Below are 15,504 nucleotides of genomic sequence, written 5' to 3' on the forward strand. Positions count from 1 at the left end.
TCTCGCGAACGTGGCAAGTTGCTGGCGTAAAGCCAAAGAACTTCCATATTAATCAAAACGGGATACATTATATCTATATCCAGACCTTCTACAACATCACAATGTCTTAACCTGATCTGGTGACTGAGCTGATATCATAATATATTACAGGAGCACCGCGCGCTGTACATTGCAAAAACAAAAGCAGGCGGCAACTCTGCTACATATCTGTTATTGGATGATAAATTGCATTATGACGCTTTTAGCAGTGGCCTCTACGAAGTGCAAAATATTAAGTTATCGTTTTTATACACAAAACTCAGAAAATTAGTAATTAAGGACATTCCAGCTTAGATTGTAGATTGTAGAAGGCCTGTATAAAAATTATAGCGAATCAATAACTTTATATAAACATATTATCATGATGACGTATTAATCTCAAATTGGAATCATATAATGTTATCAGCAAATATACAGAGTACACATCTATAAAAATAGGACGTTCGACAGGTAATTCTATGTTATCGGAGTAAAAATAAACCCTTTCTAATCTTATAACCTTCAGTAAAATAGTTTCGTGTCAAACTTACTGCTAAATTCAAATCCAAGACTGCGAATACGATGAAATGATTAAACGAGGTGTGGAATTTTATCGTCGTAATAGTCCAGTAGCAGGGTGTAGTTACCCTGCCACTGTATGATATATTGTAATGTTATTACGACGATACAGTCTGTATCGTCGTAATAACATTACAATTTGCAGACTTGTATTAATCACTTCATGCGCCTGAAATACGAGTATTTCACGCTTAACAGTGCCGCAACACAAAACTTGTTTTTCATGAAAAAATAATAAATACAATATACCGTGTAAAAATGAGGCTGAAATTAACAGGTTCCTGGTTACTCTAAAAACCCATTAGTTCAAATTTTTTTAGCTTTAGAAAAATAATATCAGCGCTCTTGTAAGCTCAAAAAAAGTAAATTGACAAATTCATGGTTATCCGGGATTGAAAATACTTCAAAGTAACGCTAAGTTTGGTGACAGGTTAATGATTTATATCAATAACACAACTAAGTCACCAAACCTCACTAAGAGTATCAAATCATAGATAATAGCCACAATATTGTAACTGTCAATTCTAGATATCTTCAAAAACTCATCGCGGAAGTTGGCCATCACCAACTTGAATATTACTTTAAATGTTATTATGAAAATATTGATTCTATAAAAGCAGTATCAACAAACCCCCATGCGACCATTCAAAATTATATTGAATTTAATTAAAATCAAATTACAACCTACATTACATTAGAACGGTCAAGAAAAGGGCTGCATTCCTGATGTGGATCCTGGAAACAAGTTTGGCAACGTCATGCTCAGGCACTACAAATCGCAAGTCCGGAATCCCCTTGTAAAAAGATGCGAAAACGGGATTTTGTGGTAATCATATTACATAATGTGCAGGCACGTAGCCAGGGGGGGGGGGGGGGGGGGGGCTAGGGGGGCGGCAGCCATTAAATCCAAGCAAACATTCTAGAAGACTTCTATAATTATAGTCAATAGTGTCCCCTAGACCGTAGGAAATGTAAAAATCTTAAGACGATGAGGCCTGAGTAAGTCGTTAATTCTGATTGGAGAATGCAGATTGCTGTTGTGAAGTTACCAAATTTACGTGAGTACTTGATTCTTTTCAATCCCAGTTTATTGCTGTCCTACAAATTTCTTTAATGCCAAATGTCGTCTAAAACACCCTGTTTCGCAAACAATTTCCGGGGGGCTGCGCCCCCCTAGCCCCCGCCAAGGGGCTCCGCCCCTGGACCCCGCTGGGGGCTGCGCCCCCAGACCCCTACCACAGCTTGCTCGCTTCGCTCGCTGCGCAGCTTGATTGGACGCGTCGGCTCGCTTCGCTCGCCGACAGCCCCCCTCAAAGAAAAATCCTGGCTACGTCCCTGATAATGTGTCACTTTATTTTGAAATTTGGATCTATTGGAGTTATTTTTCACAATTAGCGTTATCTTTCAAACGGTGGGTAAATTTGTAAACTGATTAGGTAATGACATGACATAAGTGATTTAAGTAACTATTACGGATTCACTTGCACCTTTTTGCCAGGATTCAAGAAATGAGGAGCTACTACATACATTATACAAGCTTGGCAAGAGTCAGCTTAGTCTAAATCATAATGTAATGGTAGCTGAATCACGATTTAAACGATAGTTTCTTGGAATTATAGTTGTAACGTTGGGAGTGTCTTATAGTGAGCTAGCAGTAACTCTTAAATCGTAATGAATTTACACGACAACCATTATATTGATTTTGACAGATCTGCTTAAACAGTCCAGGAACCACAAAATGCAGCCCAATATTTCTTGAATGCTCTAGTATCATCAAAACGATGGCTTTTACGAAAAGCAAGACGAACACACATTGACTGAGAAGTAGTAATTCGCTTCAGAACGAATATTTAATATTTTATATAACTATAATTTAAGGAATTTTATTCATCAAACACTTTAATGTGCCCCAAAACACGACAAAAATAATCATGCCTTGAAACTGATATGGAACACAATATCAGGTATATAAATCAGTTCCAGATATCGAGGTGATTATACCAAACAGAGCTTTACACAACCACACCGCGTACAACATCGGTACAAATCAACAGTAATTCCCCTGGTTTATTAACATAATGTATCTGCTTAGAACCCAATCCTCGACCGTTTCTTCTGAAATGTGAACATTTGTTAACTTATTTAGTTAATTGTTAGCTAATGTTGTTAGCTAGTTATGGCCGGTCCGATCAGTAAAGATTCAAAAGCGTTCAGCAAAGCATTAAATAGATGGTTAAAAATTCGCTTAACATCCACAAAATTTGAGGATTGCTTTTAATAGAAAATGTGACAACCACGATAACAGGTTAAAAGTATGATTGTTAATTGTTAGAACTGTCACGCAAGACTTAGGACTAAGCTAACTTGATTGTCCGGCTTCCTTGGTAATTGAGAAAACTAATTAAGGCAATGATCCAGTTGATTATGCTCACAGTCATATAAAAAGTACAAGTTATGTTTTAAAAGTGTTACTAGCAATTAATTGGTTGAAGTAAGTGACGTTGTTAACTAAATGGTCGAGTTATTTTATTTATTTAAGTTAAACGAATTGAGTTAATGACAATGTGTTTCCAGAATCTAAGTTACTTGTCACGTTAACTTGATAGTTTCGAGCATTCTCTAGGCCAACTTAACTTTAACAACAATTTAACCATTACCAAGCTTTCTAATTTTTATAAAAGAGCTATTCTTGAATTACAATAAAATAATTTATTATTTATAAACAAATTGTTTAAATTACTTACTGTAATATAAAAGCGAGTTTATGAAACTCAAGAATACTCTATTACTTTTTTGTGGTAAAACAACATGTATGCCTCGCTGTTTAGTACAGTTTCCTTTGAAACCCTGTTGAAATTGAGATTATGTAATTATTCATCAAATCAAGACAAAAATGGTCATGGTTAGGCTATCCACTCCGATAATCGTAACCGATAATTATCTCCGATAATTCGTTAAAAAAAGTTATCTGTTTATCTAGATAAAACATATTTTTATCGGTATAAAAATTCACTAGATATTATCGAAAATACTGCCACAATACCGTACAATTGTAAAGAAATATTAGTGTTTTTGCCTTCCCAAGTAATCCAAGAAACAGTCCCAAACGTCTTCTAGTATAATAGAAGAGGTAGTTTACTAAGATGTGAGCTTAAGAGGTTTTAAATTTACATTTGTATACCTATGGAACTGTAGAACTGTATGAACTGTTGAAATCCAGAGAAGGTTATTGACATTGTTCTCTTGTATTGAGGTGCTGGCGTTTTACCTTATATAATCATTCTGGAGATGGGAACGAGCATGTTACTGTTAACAAGAGTCAAAAATACCGGCAGGGCACTCAATTGAATTCCGTAAGTGTTCTGGGCGTGAAACATTGTCTTCAGGAGAAGGAATCTGTTGCTCCAAGTTATCAACAGAATAAGAAAACGGTTCACTGAATCACTTTAAATGCTTTACTGATTCGAGGAGATTTGGTATTTGGTGCACTACTGTTCTCAGGAGAAGGAAACCGTTGGTCTACTGTTTTGAAGAGAACTATTACACTACTGTTCTCAGGAGAAGGAAACCCTTGGTCTACTGTTTTGAAGAGAACTGGTAGTACACTACTGTTCTCAGGAGAAGAACACCGGTGGTCTACTGTTTTGGAGAGAACTATTGCGTTACTGTTCTCAGGAGAAGAAAAACGGTGGTCTACTGTTTTGAAGAGAACTACTAGTGCGTTACTGTTCTCAGGAGAAGAAAACCAGTGGGGTCTACTGTTTTGAAGAGAACTACTGCGTTTACTCCAGTAGCAGGGAATAGTTGAGTGTGCACTTCGATGTATACGATTTCTGACAACACAGGGTTGTTTGTTACATCATTCTTAACCAAAATCGTTTAGGTACGCAATTTGTGTCGCTAGACATAACCCTACAGGGCAAATTTTCTAAATTACCCTCAGTCGCGTATACGGGATTTTTGTATTTCAGCTCCTGAAGGTCATAGAGACTTCAATTTTAGCTTAAAATTACCGCAATGGCCATATTTATATACAAGTTATGAAGCAACATAAGGTCTCCAGTGCTTTGTTTTATAGATATTGACAAAAAACTGTTTTTTGTCTCAGCGAACCAAAAATGGGACTGAATTTTGATAACTTGAACTAGGAAAATCGTAGAGACTTAAATTTTAGCTTAAAATGAGCGCAAACATCACATTTATATATAACTTATAAAGCAATATAAGCCCTTTAATGCTTATTTGTTAAGATATTGACAAAAATCGGTCATTTTGGCTACACGCATGAGGAAAAATACCAAATTGGGCAACAACTTTGGTCTTTTTTTGACCAGTTTTGTGCTCAAGTTATTAAAATGTGCTTTGATGTTGTAGATCGGGTGTTTTCTTCCAATGTGGGTTTCGGTATAAATCTGGAAGCACCCGGTTCATGGGTGATAGGGGTTAAAAACCCTAAAATGTCAGGTGATGGGCGAGACAATTGTCTGAATTTGGTTATAAAAACACTTGCACTCTTTGCTAGGGTTTGCTTTTTTCTGCTACATCGATCCGATTTCTAACTACTAATCATCCGCATGCATGATTTCTATAAGGTACATCCGGCATGATGTAAAGTCTATATCAAAGCATTTTAATGTGGTCTTAACAAGTTGCAAGATATTCAAGTTCACTAATAAAACAAAGATTGTAGGTTATAATCCTTCTTTTAGTTTTACATATTGAGTAATTTTGGCTACACAGGAAAGATACCAAATTGGTTTACCAAACTAAGATTGTAGGTTATCTATTATTCTTTACATGATTATTGACACAACTTCATTATAGTCAAACCTGTATTATTTTAAATATTTAATATTTATCCACACTCTCCATAAGAATATTATTGGGAGTCATTTTTGTGGTTAAAATTCGATTAAATCAGTATTTCCAAGCAAAAAACTGTCCCAAATTTCTCCTCCGAATATGGTCCGCTAGTTCGAAATTTTAGCACTTATGAACGTTATTATTAGTCATTACATTAGTGTAATACCACTGAGACCAGATGTAGTGATCTATTCAGATAAAGCGAAGAAGGTGCATCTGAATGAGGAGAACTTTGCTGATCAAGATAAAAGAATATGAAGAGATATCAGCAGCTGACAGAAGAGATTGCAAGCTCCAGACAGTAGCAGTTCGAGTTCGAGGCATTCACAACTGCAGCCTCCAAACCTTTAAGAACCACTGCACCTTGAACGTAAACACTAAAGAGAAAAAAGCCTGCATGAAGATCGCTGAAATTAGCATGAGGGCATCATACACCATCTATCTGTCCAGAAACACCATTATATGGACAGATGATAGGGAGTTAGTCCAGAGGCTAGTAATTGCATAGTTGGAGCGTAAAATGTTTGTAGAATGTAATTATTTTTACAAACTACCGTTCAAAACTTATAGATCAAGTGATTGCCTACTCACAATTATGTTACAACGTCGTGGGGTCAGTTGATATTGTTGCTAAAAATCAGGAGCAAGCGTCTTGAAACAGGATACCATGAATCTGTATAAGTTTTAAGTAGTTTCATTCTACGTTTAATATTATTATTGGGTCGTTTACGTTAAAGTTATATTCGCCATTTTATAGCCTCCCCCTCAAAAAGCCCACAATTACTCAATATTATGTAAAAGGAGGATAACCTACAATCTTTGTTTTATATTAGTGAATTTGAATATCTTGCAACTTGTTAAGACCACATTAAAATGCTTTGATATAGACTTTACATCATGCCGGATGTACCTTTAAGAACTTATAGAAATCATGTATCTAAAAGAGAATGATGTAGAGGGGGATGATTAGTAGTTAGAAATCGGATCGATGTAGCAGAAAAAAGCAAAATCTAGCAAAGAGTGCAAGTGTTTTTATAACCAAATTCAGACAATTGTCTCGCCCATCACCTGACATTTTAGGGTTTTTAACCCCTATCACCCATGAACCGGGTGCTTCCAGATTTATACCGAAACCCACATTGGAAGAAAACACCCGATCTACAACATCAAAGCACATTTTAATTACTTGAGCACAAAACTGGTCAAAAAAAGACCAAAGTTGTTGCCCAATTTGGTATTTTTCCTCACGCGTGTAGCCAAAATGACCGATTTTTGTCAATATCTTAACAAATAAGCATTAAAGGGCTTATATTGCTTTATAAGTTGTATATAAATGTGATGTTTGCGCTCATTTTAAGCTAAAATTCAAGTCTCTACGATTTTCCTAGTTCAAGTTATCAAAATTCAGTCCCATTTTTGGTTCGCTGAGACAAAAAACAGTTTTTTTGCCAATATCTATAAAACAAAGCACTGGAGACCTTATGTTGCTTCATAACTTGTATATAAATATGGCCATTGCGGTAATTTTAAGCTAAAATTGAAGTCTCTATGACCTTCAGGAGCTGAAATACAAAAATCCCGTATACGCGACTGAGGGTAATTTAGAAAATTTGCCCTGTAGGGTTATGTCTAGCGACACAAATTGCGTACCTAAACGATTTTGGTTAAGAATGATGTAACAAACAACCCTGTGTTGTCAGAAATCGTATACATCGAAGTGCACACTCAACTATTCCCTGCTACTAGAGTACTCCAGTAGCAGGGAATAGTTGAGTGTGCACTTCGATGTATACGATTTCTGACAACACAGGGTTGTTTGTTACATCATTCTTAACCAAAATCGTTTAGGTACGCAATTTGTGTCGCTAGACATAACCCTACAGGGCAAATTTTCTAAATTACCCTCAGTCGCGTATACGGGATTTTTGTATTTCAGCTCCTGAAGGTCATAGAGACTTCAATTTTAGCTTAAAATTACCGCAATGGCCATATTTATATACAAGTTATGAAGCAACATAAGGTCTCCAGTGCTTTGTTTTATAGATATTGACAAAAAACTGTTTTTTGTCTCAGCGAACCAAAAATGGGACTGAATTTTGATAACTTGAACTAGGAAAATCGTAGAGACTTAAATTTTAGCTTAAAATGAGCGCAAACATCACATTTATATATAACTTATAAAGCAATATAAGCCCTTTAATGCTTATTTGTTAAGATATTGACAAAAATCGGTCATTTTGGCTACACGCATGAGGAAAAATACCAAATTGGGCAACAACTTTGGTCTTTTTTTGACCAGTTTTGTGCTCAAGTTATTAAAATGTGCTTTGATGTTGTAGATCGGGTGTTTTCTTCCAATGTGGGTTTCGGTATAAATCTGGAAGCACCCGGTTCATGGGTGATAGGGGTTAAAAACCCTAAAATGTCAGGTGATGGGCGAGACAATTGTCTGAATTTGGTTATAAAAACACTTGCACTCTTTGCTAGGGTTTGCTTTTTTCTGCTACATCGATCCGATTTCTAACTACTAATCATCCGCATGCATGATTTCTATAAGGTACATCCGGCATGATGTAAAGTCTATATCAAAGCATTTTAATGTGGTCTTAACAAGTTGCAAGATATTCAAGTTCACTAATAAAACAAAGATTGTAGGTTATAATCCTTCTTTTAGTTTTACATATTGAGTAATTTTGGCTACACAGGAAAGATACCAAATTGGTTTACCAAACTAAGATTGTAGGTTATCTATTATTCTTTACATGATTATTGACACAACTTCATTATAGTCAAACCTGTATTATTTTAAATATTTAATATTTATCCACACTCTCCATAAGAATATTATTGGGAGTCATTTTTGTGGTTAAAATTCGATTAAATCAGTATTTCCAAGCAAAAAACTGTCCCAAATTTCTCCTCCGAATATGGTCCGCTAGTTCGAAATTTTAGCACTTATGAACGTTATTATTAGTCATTACATTAGTGTAATACCACTGAGACCAGATGTAGTGATCTATTCAGATAAAGCGAAGAAGGTGCATCTGAATGAGGAGAACTTTGCTGATCAAGATAAAAGAATATGAAGAGATATCAGCAGCTGACAGAAGAGATTGCAAGCTCCAGACAGTAGCAGTTCGAGTTCGAGGCATTCACAACTGCAGCCTCCAAACCTTTAAGAACCACTGCACCTTGAACGTAAACACTAAAGAGAAAAAAGCCTGCATGAAGATCGCTGAAATTAGCATGAGGGCATCATACACCATCTATCTGTCCAGAAACACCATTATATGGACAGATGATAGGGAGTTAGTCCAGAGGCTAGTAATTGCATAGTTGGAGCGTAAAATGTTTGTAGAATGTAATTATTTTTACAAACTACCGTTCAAAACTTATAGATCAAGTGATTGCCTACTCACAATTATGTTACAACGTCGTGGGGTCAGTTGATATTGTTGCTAAAAATCAGGAGCAAGCGTCTTGAAACAGGATACCATGAATCTGTATAAGTTTTAAGTAGTTTCATTCTACGTTTAATATTATTATTGGGTCGTTTACGTTAAAGTTATATTCGCCATTTTATAGCCTCCCCCTCAAAAAGCCCACAATTACTCAATATTATGTAAAAGGAGGATAACCTACAATCTTTGTTTTATATTAGTGAATTTGAATATCTTGCAACTTGTTAAGACCACATTAAAATGCTTTGATATAGACTTTACATCATGCCGGATGTACCTTTAAGAACTTATAGAAATCATGTATCTAAAAGAGAATGATGTAGAGGGGGATGATTAGTAGTTAGAAATCGGATCGATGTAGCAGAAAAAAGCAAAATCTAGCAAAGAGTGCAAGTGTTTTTATAACCAAATTCAGACAATTGTCTCGCCCATCACCTGACATTTTAGGGTTTTTAACCCCTATCACCCATGAACCGGGTGCTTCCAGATTTATACCGAAACCCACATTGGAAGAAAACACCCGATCTACAACATCAAAGCACATTTTAATTACTTGAGCACAAAACTGGTCAAAAAAAGACCAAAGTTGTTGCCCAATTTGGTATTTTTCCTCACGCGTGTAGCCAAAATGACCGATTTTTGTCAATATCTTAACAAATAAGCATTAAAGGGCTTATATTGCTTTATAAGTTGTATATAAATGTGATGTTTGCGCTCATTTTAAGCTAAAATTCAAGTCTCTACGATTTTCCTAGTTCAAGTTATCAAAATTCAGTCCCATTTTTGGTTCGCTGAGACAAAAAACAGTTTTTTTGCCAATATCTATAAAACAAAGCACTGGAGACCTTATGTTGCTTCATAACTTGTATATAAATATGGCCATTGCGGTAATTTTAAGCTAAAATTGAAGTCTCTATGACCTTCAGGAGCTGAAATACAAAAATCCCGTATACGCGACTGAGGGTAATTTAGAAAATTTGCCCTGTAGGGTTATGTCTAGCGACACAAATTGCGTACCTAAACGATTTTGGTTAAGAATGATGTAACAAACAACCCTGTGTTGTCAGAAATCGTATACATCGAAGTGCACACTCAACTATTCCCTGCTACTAGAGTAGTTACTGTTCTCAGGAGAAGGAAACCGTCTGTCTACTATTTTGAAGAGAACTGGTACACTACTGTTCTTAGGAGAAGAAAACCGTTTGTCTACTGTTTTGAAGAAAACTGGTGCACTTCTGCTCCCCGGAGAAGAAAACTGATGCTCTAATATTTTCAAAAGAAAGGAAGTGGTACTTTAGAAAGATTACTGGTAAACAGTAATAAAAGTCGACAATTAGTTTTTGCGAAATTTGGAAAACATTTTGGCTTTGGCCTTCAGCATAAAAATTATCGGTTTTATCGGTTTTATCTCTAGATAAAACCTAAATCTTTATCTGTTTATCTAGATAAAAGATTTCATACCGATAATGGATAGCCTAGTCATGGTAATAAGTCAAATTGTGAACAAAAATTGAATATGATCAGTAAAACACATAAATTTGGGCAGTAGTCGTCTGCAGGGGTATGTATACCACGAAAGCAGACAAAGTTTTCAGGTAGATAACATACTTGGTAAGGTAAGTGTCGTCACAACGGAACCATTGTTCCCCAGCGTGGAGTACGTAGTTTATGTAGTGACCCGAGTCTGTTGTGCCCATGTGGTTAACTACAGCAAACAACCGGTACCTTCCCACTTCCTGCTGAGCCTGAGGAGGGAGGTTGTGAGGGGTGTTTGGCACTGAGCCAGGGTTACATCATGCTCAAGACCCAATACGAATGGTAAATATTGGGGGAGGGTAATTTAGGGCTAATCCTCCAAGTAAATATAAAATCCCGGTAAATTAGGCTTTCTATTTGACACTAAATACATTTAATTGATTATTATTGGGGATCTGAAAGATTCCCGGTATATCGGAGTACTACTGATTAAGTTGTATTGAGCAGAGGTTACTGGAAGTTCATCTCCCCTGGTGAGTACTATAACCGCCAATCGGTCTAATGACCGCTAAAGAGCGGGCGAAGCTGAAATATTTTGAATCTGGCCGCTACCGTAAACTGGAAGTTCAACTTACAATTTTGTTACATTAAATTATAAAAAAACTAAATTATAAACAACTACCATCGTCCATCACGTTCAATTAAATTCTAGAATAAAAATTAATTTGTACCTTGTTTGTCTTGTTGATAGAACACGTCAGATAAGGAGAAAGATCTATCTCGAAGGGAAACTCCAGAGGATTGCCGAGTTTGCGAGTTTTTTTGCTGTGTCGGAACCGCTTGATGTGGATGCAAACAACTACTGGGATCTGCTTCAATGAGAGCTGTTTTGTACCCTCTTGTGCAATACCGCACACACTGCATCTGGGCGTGGTTCACAGATTTATTTTTAATTTATGTAATCAAGAAATCCACCTTTAAATCGAAGATACGAACACCTTGACGTTAAATTATATCATCTGGGTGTGCTTATTTCCATAGAAATAACTGTTATTCAATATATAAATTAATTTAAAGGGGTGGCTGAATAACTCATCATTAAAAATTCACCATCTTGTCGACTTGTCCAGTAATTTAGCAAACTCAGCTAGGTTAGAAAATTAGTTCATATCAAAGACTGGAGGCGCAAGATTATACAGAATGAGCAGTCGAATCTTCTCAAACAAAAGGACAATCTCATTAATTCATTTCATGCCTTGATAATATCTCGTATTTGGAGCATATGAAAAGCCTGTCTAGTTCGTTAAATATGCCATGCTGTATTAGACGATGCAATTTCATTTGTCCGGTCCTAAAATAAGCTGGAGCAGTCGAAGCTTAATTTTAAATTGCTCATAATCCCAGCAAGGTATTGAGCAATATTGAGCAATCAGGTTTAAAGTATTTAAAACGATTAAATGCGTGCTTGTTCGCACACACTGACTTCACTACTTTAAACTACTTAACTGTAAACCAGTATTAAAATGTCACATTACTCTCCAAACCCATTATATACTAATTCCTCTGAGCCCCAAAACCGGTCTTACCTGATTTTAGCCTCAGAGCCGAGACGTTCAGGTCGAGTGAATCTCTCAAGACACTCGTCCAGAGTGACGGGAGGCTCATCATCACTGGGCTCACTGTCCACACTGATGCTACTACACACACTGGCACTGTCCGAGATCTTGTCTCCGTTATCTCTCTGCGGAGAAGGTGTTAGTAATTAGACGATCACACGGTGCAGGTGACAATACTTATTACCTATAGCATAGTGTCATTGAAAATGGAAATCATGAGGTTTAACAGCGTGGTAGAATCTCTGTTATTTTGAAAATTAACCTCGCATTTCCGACAAAAAACTGTCTGACAATTGTTTTAAAAAATTTGTCAATACTTAACTCAATCCAGGCAGATGAAAATATTCTGATTGTAGCCTTACAATATGGTTATATCTATTATGTAGGTTATATGTATTATGTACATTGTACTTACTGGAACGAGATCGAGAGATATATCCCAGAATGGTTCGACAGTTGCGGAGATGTTGCTGCAGTTAGTGCAAGTTAGATCAGATTGCAAAGACCCCGTAAAGATCTGATGAATGGCACAGGAGCAATCCAGAGGAGTGTGAGGAATTCCATTACTTAAACCACTCGCTATCAGATCTTGTTTTACGAGATGTCGGTGCAGTAAATCTGAGGAAGTGACAGGTTAGCCGACATGTCATATTAACAATAAGACGGTGATAACTATCTCATATGCAGGGGTATGCAAGAGCACAGCGATTTCGCAAAGATTCTGATGAACAAACTTCTATAGCTATATCAAAGGAAATAGTTGTTCAGTTAATATATATTTGCTGTCTAGTTTTGGAAGCGAATTACTGTGTATTTTATATTTGCTGTAGTTTCGAGGTATGTAAAATGGATTACCGAGGTAGGTAATGAAGAACTCATGGGCATCTTGTTGATCGTAGCCAGCAAGTACACGAGCTTGTGTCCACACTAAATGTAGCATCTTGTGGGGTGAGATGGGGTTTTTCTGTCCGGATAGCATCTCCTGATGGAGAATGGAGCAACTAAAATCACACTTATTAAATAAAGTGTGTTATATGTTTATATCAAAGTAGTGAAGATATTGAGACTGTTTGTTGTTATAAAAATGTGACGAACCTGGAAAAGCCAGACCATTTCACATGCCAAGCACTGTTTCCTCTCGTCTCCCGTACAGTGGTGCTGTTCTGGTAAAGTTGAAAATTAGTGGCTGAGATATTTAGGTCAGCAGAATAATTTTTACAGCTGACACTTGATCCAATTTAGATTATGCTGTATGAACTATGAGAGGCCAGCTTAATAATGACCATAAAATAATTATTGGTAAAATATTTATGAAAAATATAAACAAATAAATAAATACTAACATTTATTACACGCTTCGACATTAAAATATACCCAACAAAGATGTATATTTAAGTCATACAAGCGGTCAATATGGTCATTATCATTACCAGAAAGGAAGTATTCTCTGAGAACTGGGGTATGGAGGAGGCTCTGCAAAATGCAGCTCATAAAACAGGTGCTCCCCAAGTTTGTTAATCCTCTCAAACCGATACTGCTTCCTGACTTTATCCGTCGACGTTTTGAACTGTAAGAGAAAATGAATAAATTATACTCTAGTTAAAAGAGTTAAGTGCAATTTGGAAGAGAAAGTTTCATAAATTGATGTAATCAAATTAATTAAATGGAGAGTTAGCGCATTACCTGCGAACGAGAAGAGAGATGTCCTCAATTGGAGGCTCCCAATCTTCAAACGCTGGAATACGCCCACGCTTTTCCGAATTGAGCCACATTCTGACACTTTCTAGGTTTTCGTTGAACACAAATGTTTCACACTTCATGCACCACACATGGCCTGTAAATGGTAGATAATGAATAAGGGCACATCCCAAGATGGCCTTCGGACAAGCATGGTGTGTTGTACTGTTACATGCAATTTAAACTGATTTTTTTAAATAATAGAATTTTTTAACAGAATCAACCAAAGGTTGAGATTCATTGTTGTAAAAATCAAAACTTAACCATTATTAAGATCCATAAACATTTTGTGGTTAGTTGAAGCATAATGTGAAAACTTGTGGCTGTTTGTAGATGAATGGCATCCAAAGTAGCCACATTCCAAGCAGAGGAAGGTCCAACTGGAACTGTCGCTGCACTTGGAGCACTTTTTCAATTTACCTGGTGAGAGGTACAGTTAATGCAAAATCTCAAAATCAGACCCGTGCAGAGAACATGCGGATACTGCACTTTAAAAAACAACTGTTAATAAACAGAAATTGTGCCCGAAATTATGTCACATATGATCTGTAAAATCTATCACAAACAAATGAACAGTCTACAGGGATTGGATCTTTTAACATAGCCATGTTTAATATTTGAGATGGTAATATACTGCAAATACTCATTTTCAATATTGAATTGCTCATACTTTTGTTTTCGAACATGCTAGAAACTCAATATTATCATATAGCAATAGAACAATCCATTACAATTTGAATTAATCCAATCATTCAAAATATCTAAAAAATGAACATAGTTATTATTTGATTTGATATATTCCTTGATCGAGTGAGTGATAATAGAAAGTCATACCCCTGCACGGCCCTGTATAAAAACTCACTTCGCAAAAGCAACTCTTTCGAAGACCTCCCAGATACAAAGCAGTCCAACAGAAGTTTATATTTCTCAGATGTACAGATGTTTACGATATGCAGGCACTCCCCATGATCAATACTCATACCTAAGCAGAGTTGTCAGTTTAATACGATAATGTAACTTGAATATGAAACTGTAATCATCACTCAGTCTATCGAGAAAAATATTCTAACTCTCGATCTCAGTAAAACAACAAAACAACAAATGTTAGGGAAAATAATACATATTTTTAATTCTAGAAAAGTACAATTCTAAAATGTTCTGCACAATGATAATAAGTAGCTCAGTGAAGGAATTAAAGCAGCTCAATAAGGAAATCTAACAAACAAGTGGACAATCTCAGCACCTCTTTTTAAACCAGCTACAAGTACACAATTTTTAAAGCAGAATTGGGCTATAGGGGCAATAAATAAGAACGCTTTCACGATGTTATTAGTTAAATTATGGAACAAATAGTTGATCAGAGCAAATGAAGCCAGATTTTTTAAATAGTTGATTCAACACAGAACTAGATTCCTCGTTTTGGATTTTGTTATCTAAACTCCGATGATAACTGTTTGCTGTAGGAAAAGTTGCTTCTAAATATTATATTCAGCAATCAGTCATAATTTCGAAGCATGAATAAGAAGGGTCATCAGTGATGTTATACAGCCCATTTGATGGAAAACTGCCAGAGCACACAAAACTAGCATTTAACGAAAACGAGGTCTTAACCGTTCAAGGGGTTATCGTTAAAAACGCACTTATTTTACTGCACAAAGTTCGAAATATGTCTAGTTTGTTACCCATCCAGTATATATATATATATATATTTTTTGAAAACAAATTTAAATTTTGGTATTTATTAGTAACAATCA

At 36.0% G+C, this 15,504-nt stretch overlaps 1 protein-coding gene across 1 annotated transcript; it reads right to left on the bottom strand.

Annotated features, from left to right (window-relative positions):
- Positions 1-3,341: 3,341 nt before the first annotated feature.
- On the bottom strand, positions 3,342-14,762 carry LOC134814627 (ubiquitin carboxyl-terminal hydrolase 27-like). The gene is made up of 11 exons (XM_063822765.1): positions 14,613-14,762; positions 14,015-14,170; positions 13,697-13,847; positions 13,444-13,580; positions 13,109-13,176; positions 12,869-12,995; positions 12,429-12,631; positions 11,984-12,138; positions 11,129-11,321; positions 10,530-10,666; positions 3,342-3,444 (listed from the first exon to the last, which is right to left on the bottom strand). Exons 1-11 carry the CDS (start codon positions 14,728-14,730, stop codon positions 3,369-3,371), a joined length of 1,521 nt encoding a protein of 506 aa, XP_063678835.1. The 5' UTR covers positions 14,731-14,762; the 3' UTR covers positions 3,342-3,368.
- Between the last annotated feature and the right edge of the window lie 742 nt (positions 14,763-15,504).

The sequence above is a fragment of the Bolinopsis microptera genome, chromosome 5 (genome assembly GCF_026151205.1).
Source record: "Bolinopsis microptera isolate Bmic1 chromosome 5, MBARI_Bmic_1.0, whole genome shotgun sequence".
Lineage (NCBI taxonomy): Eukaryota > Metazoa > Ctenophora > Tentaculata > Lobata > Bolinopsidae > Bolinopsis > Bolinopsis microptera.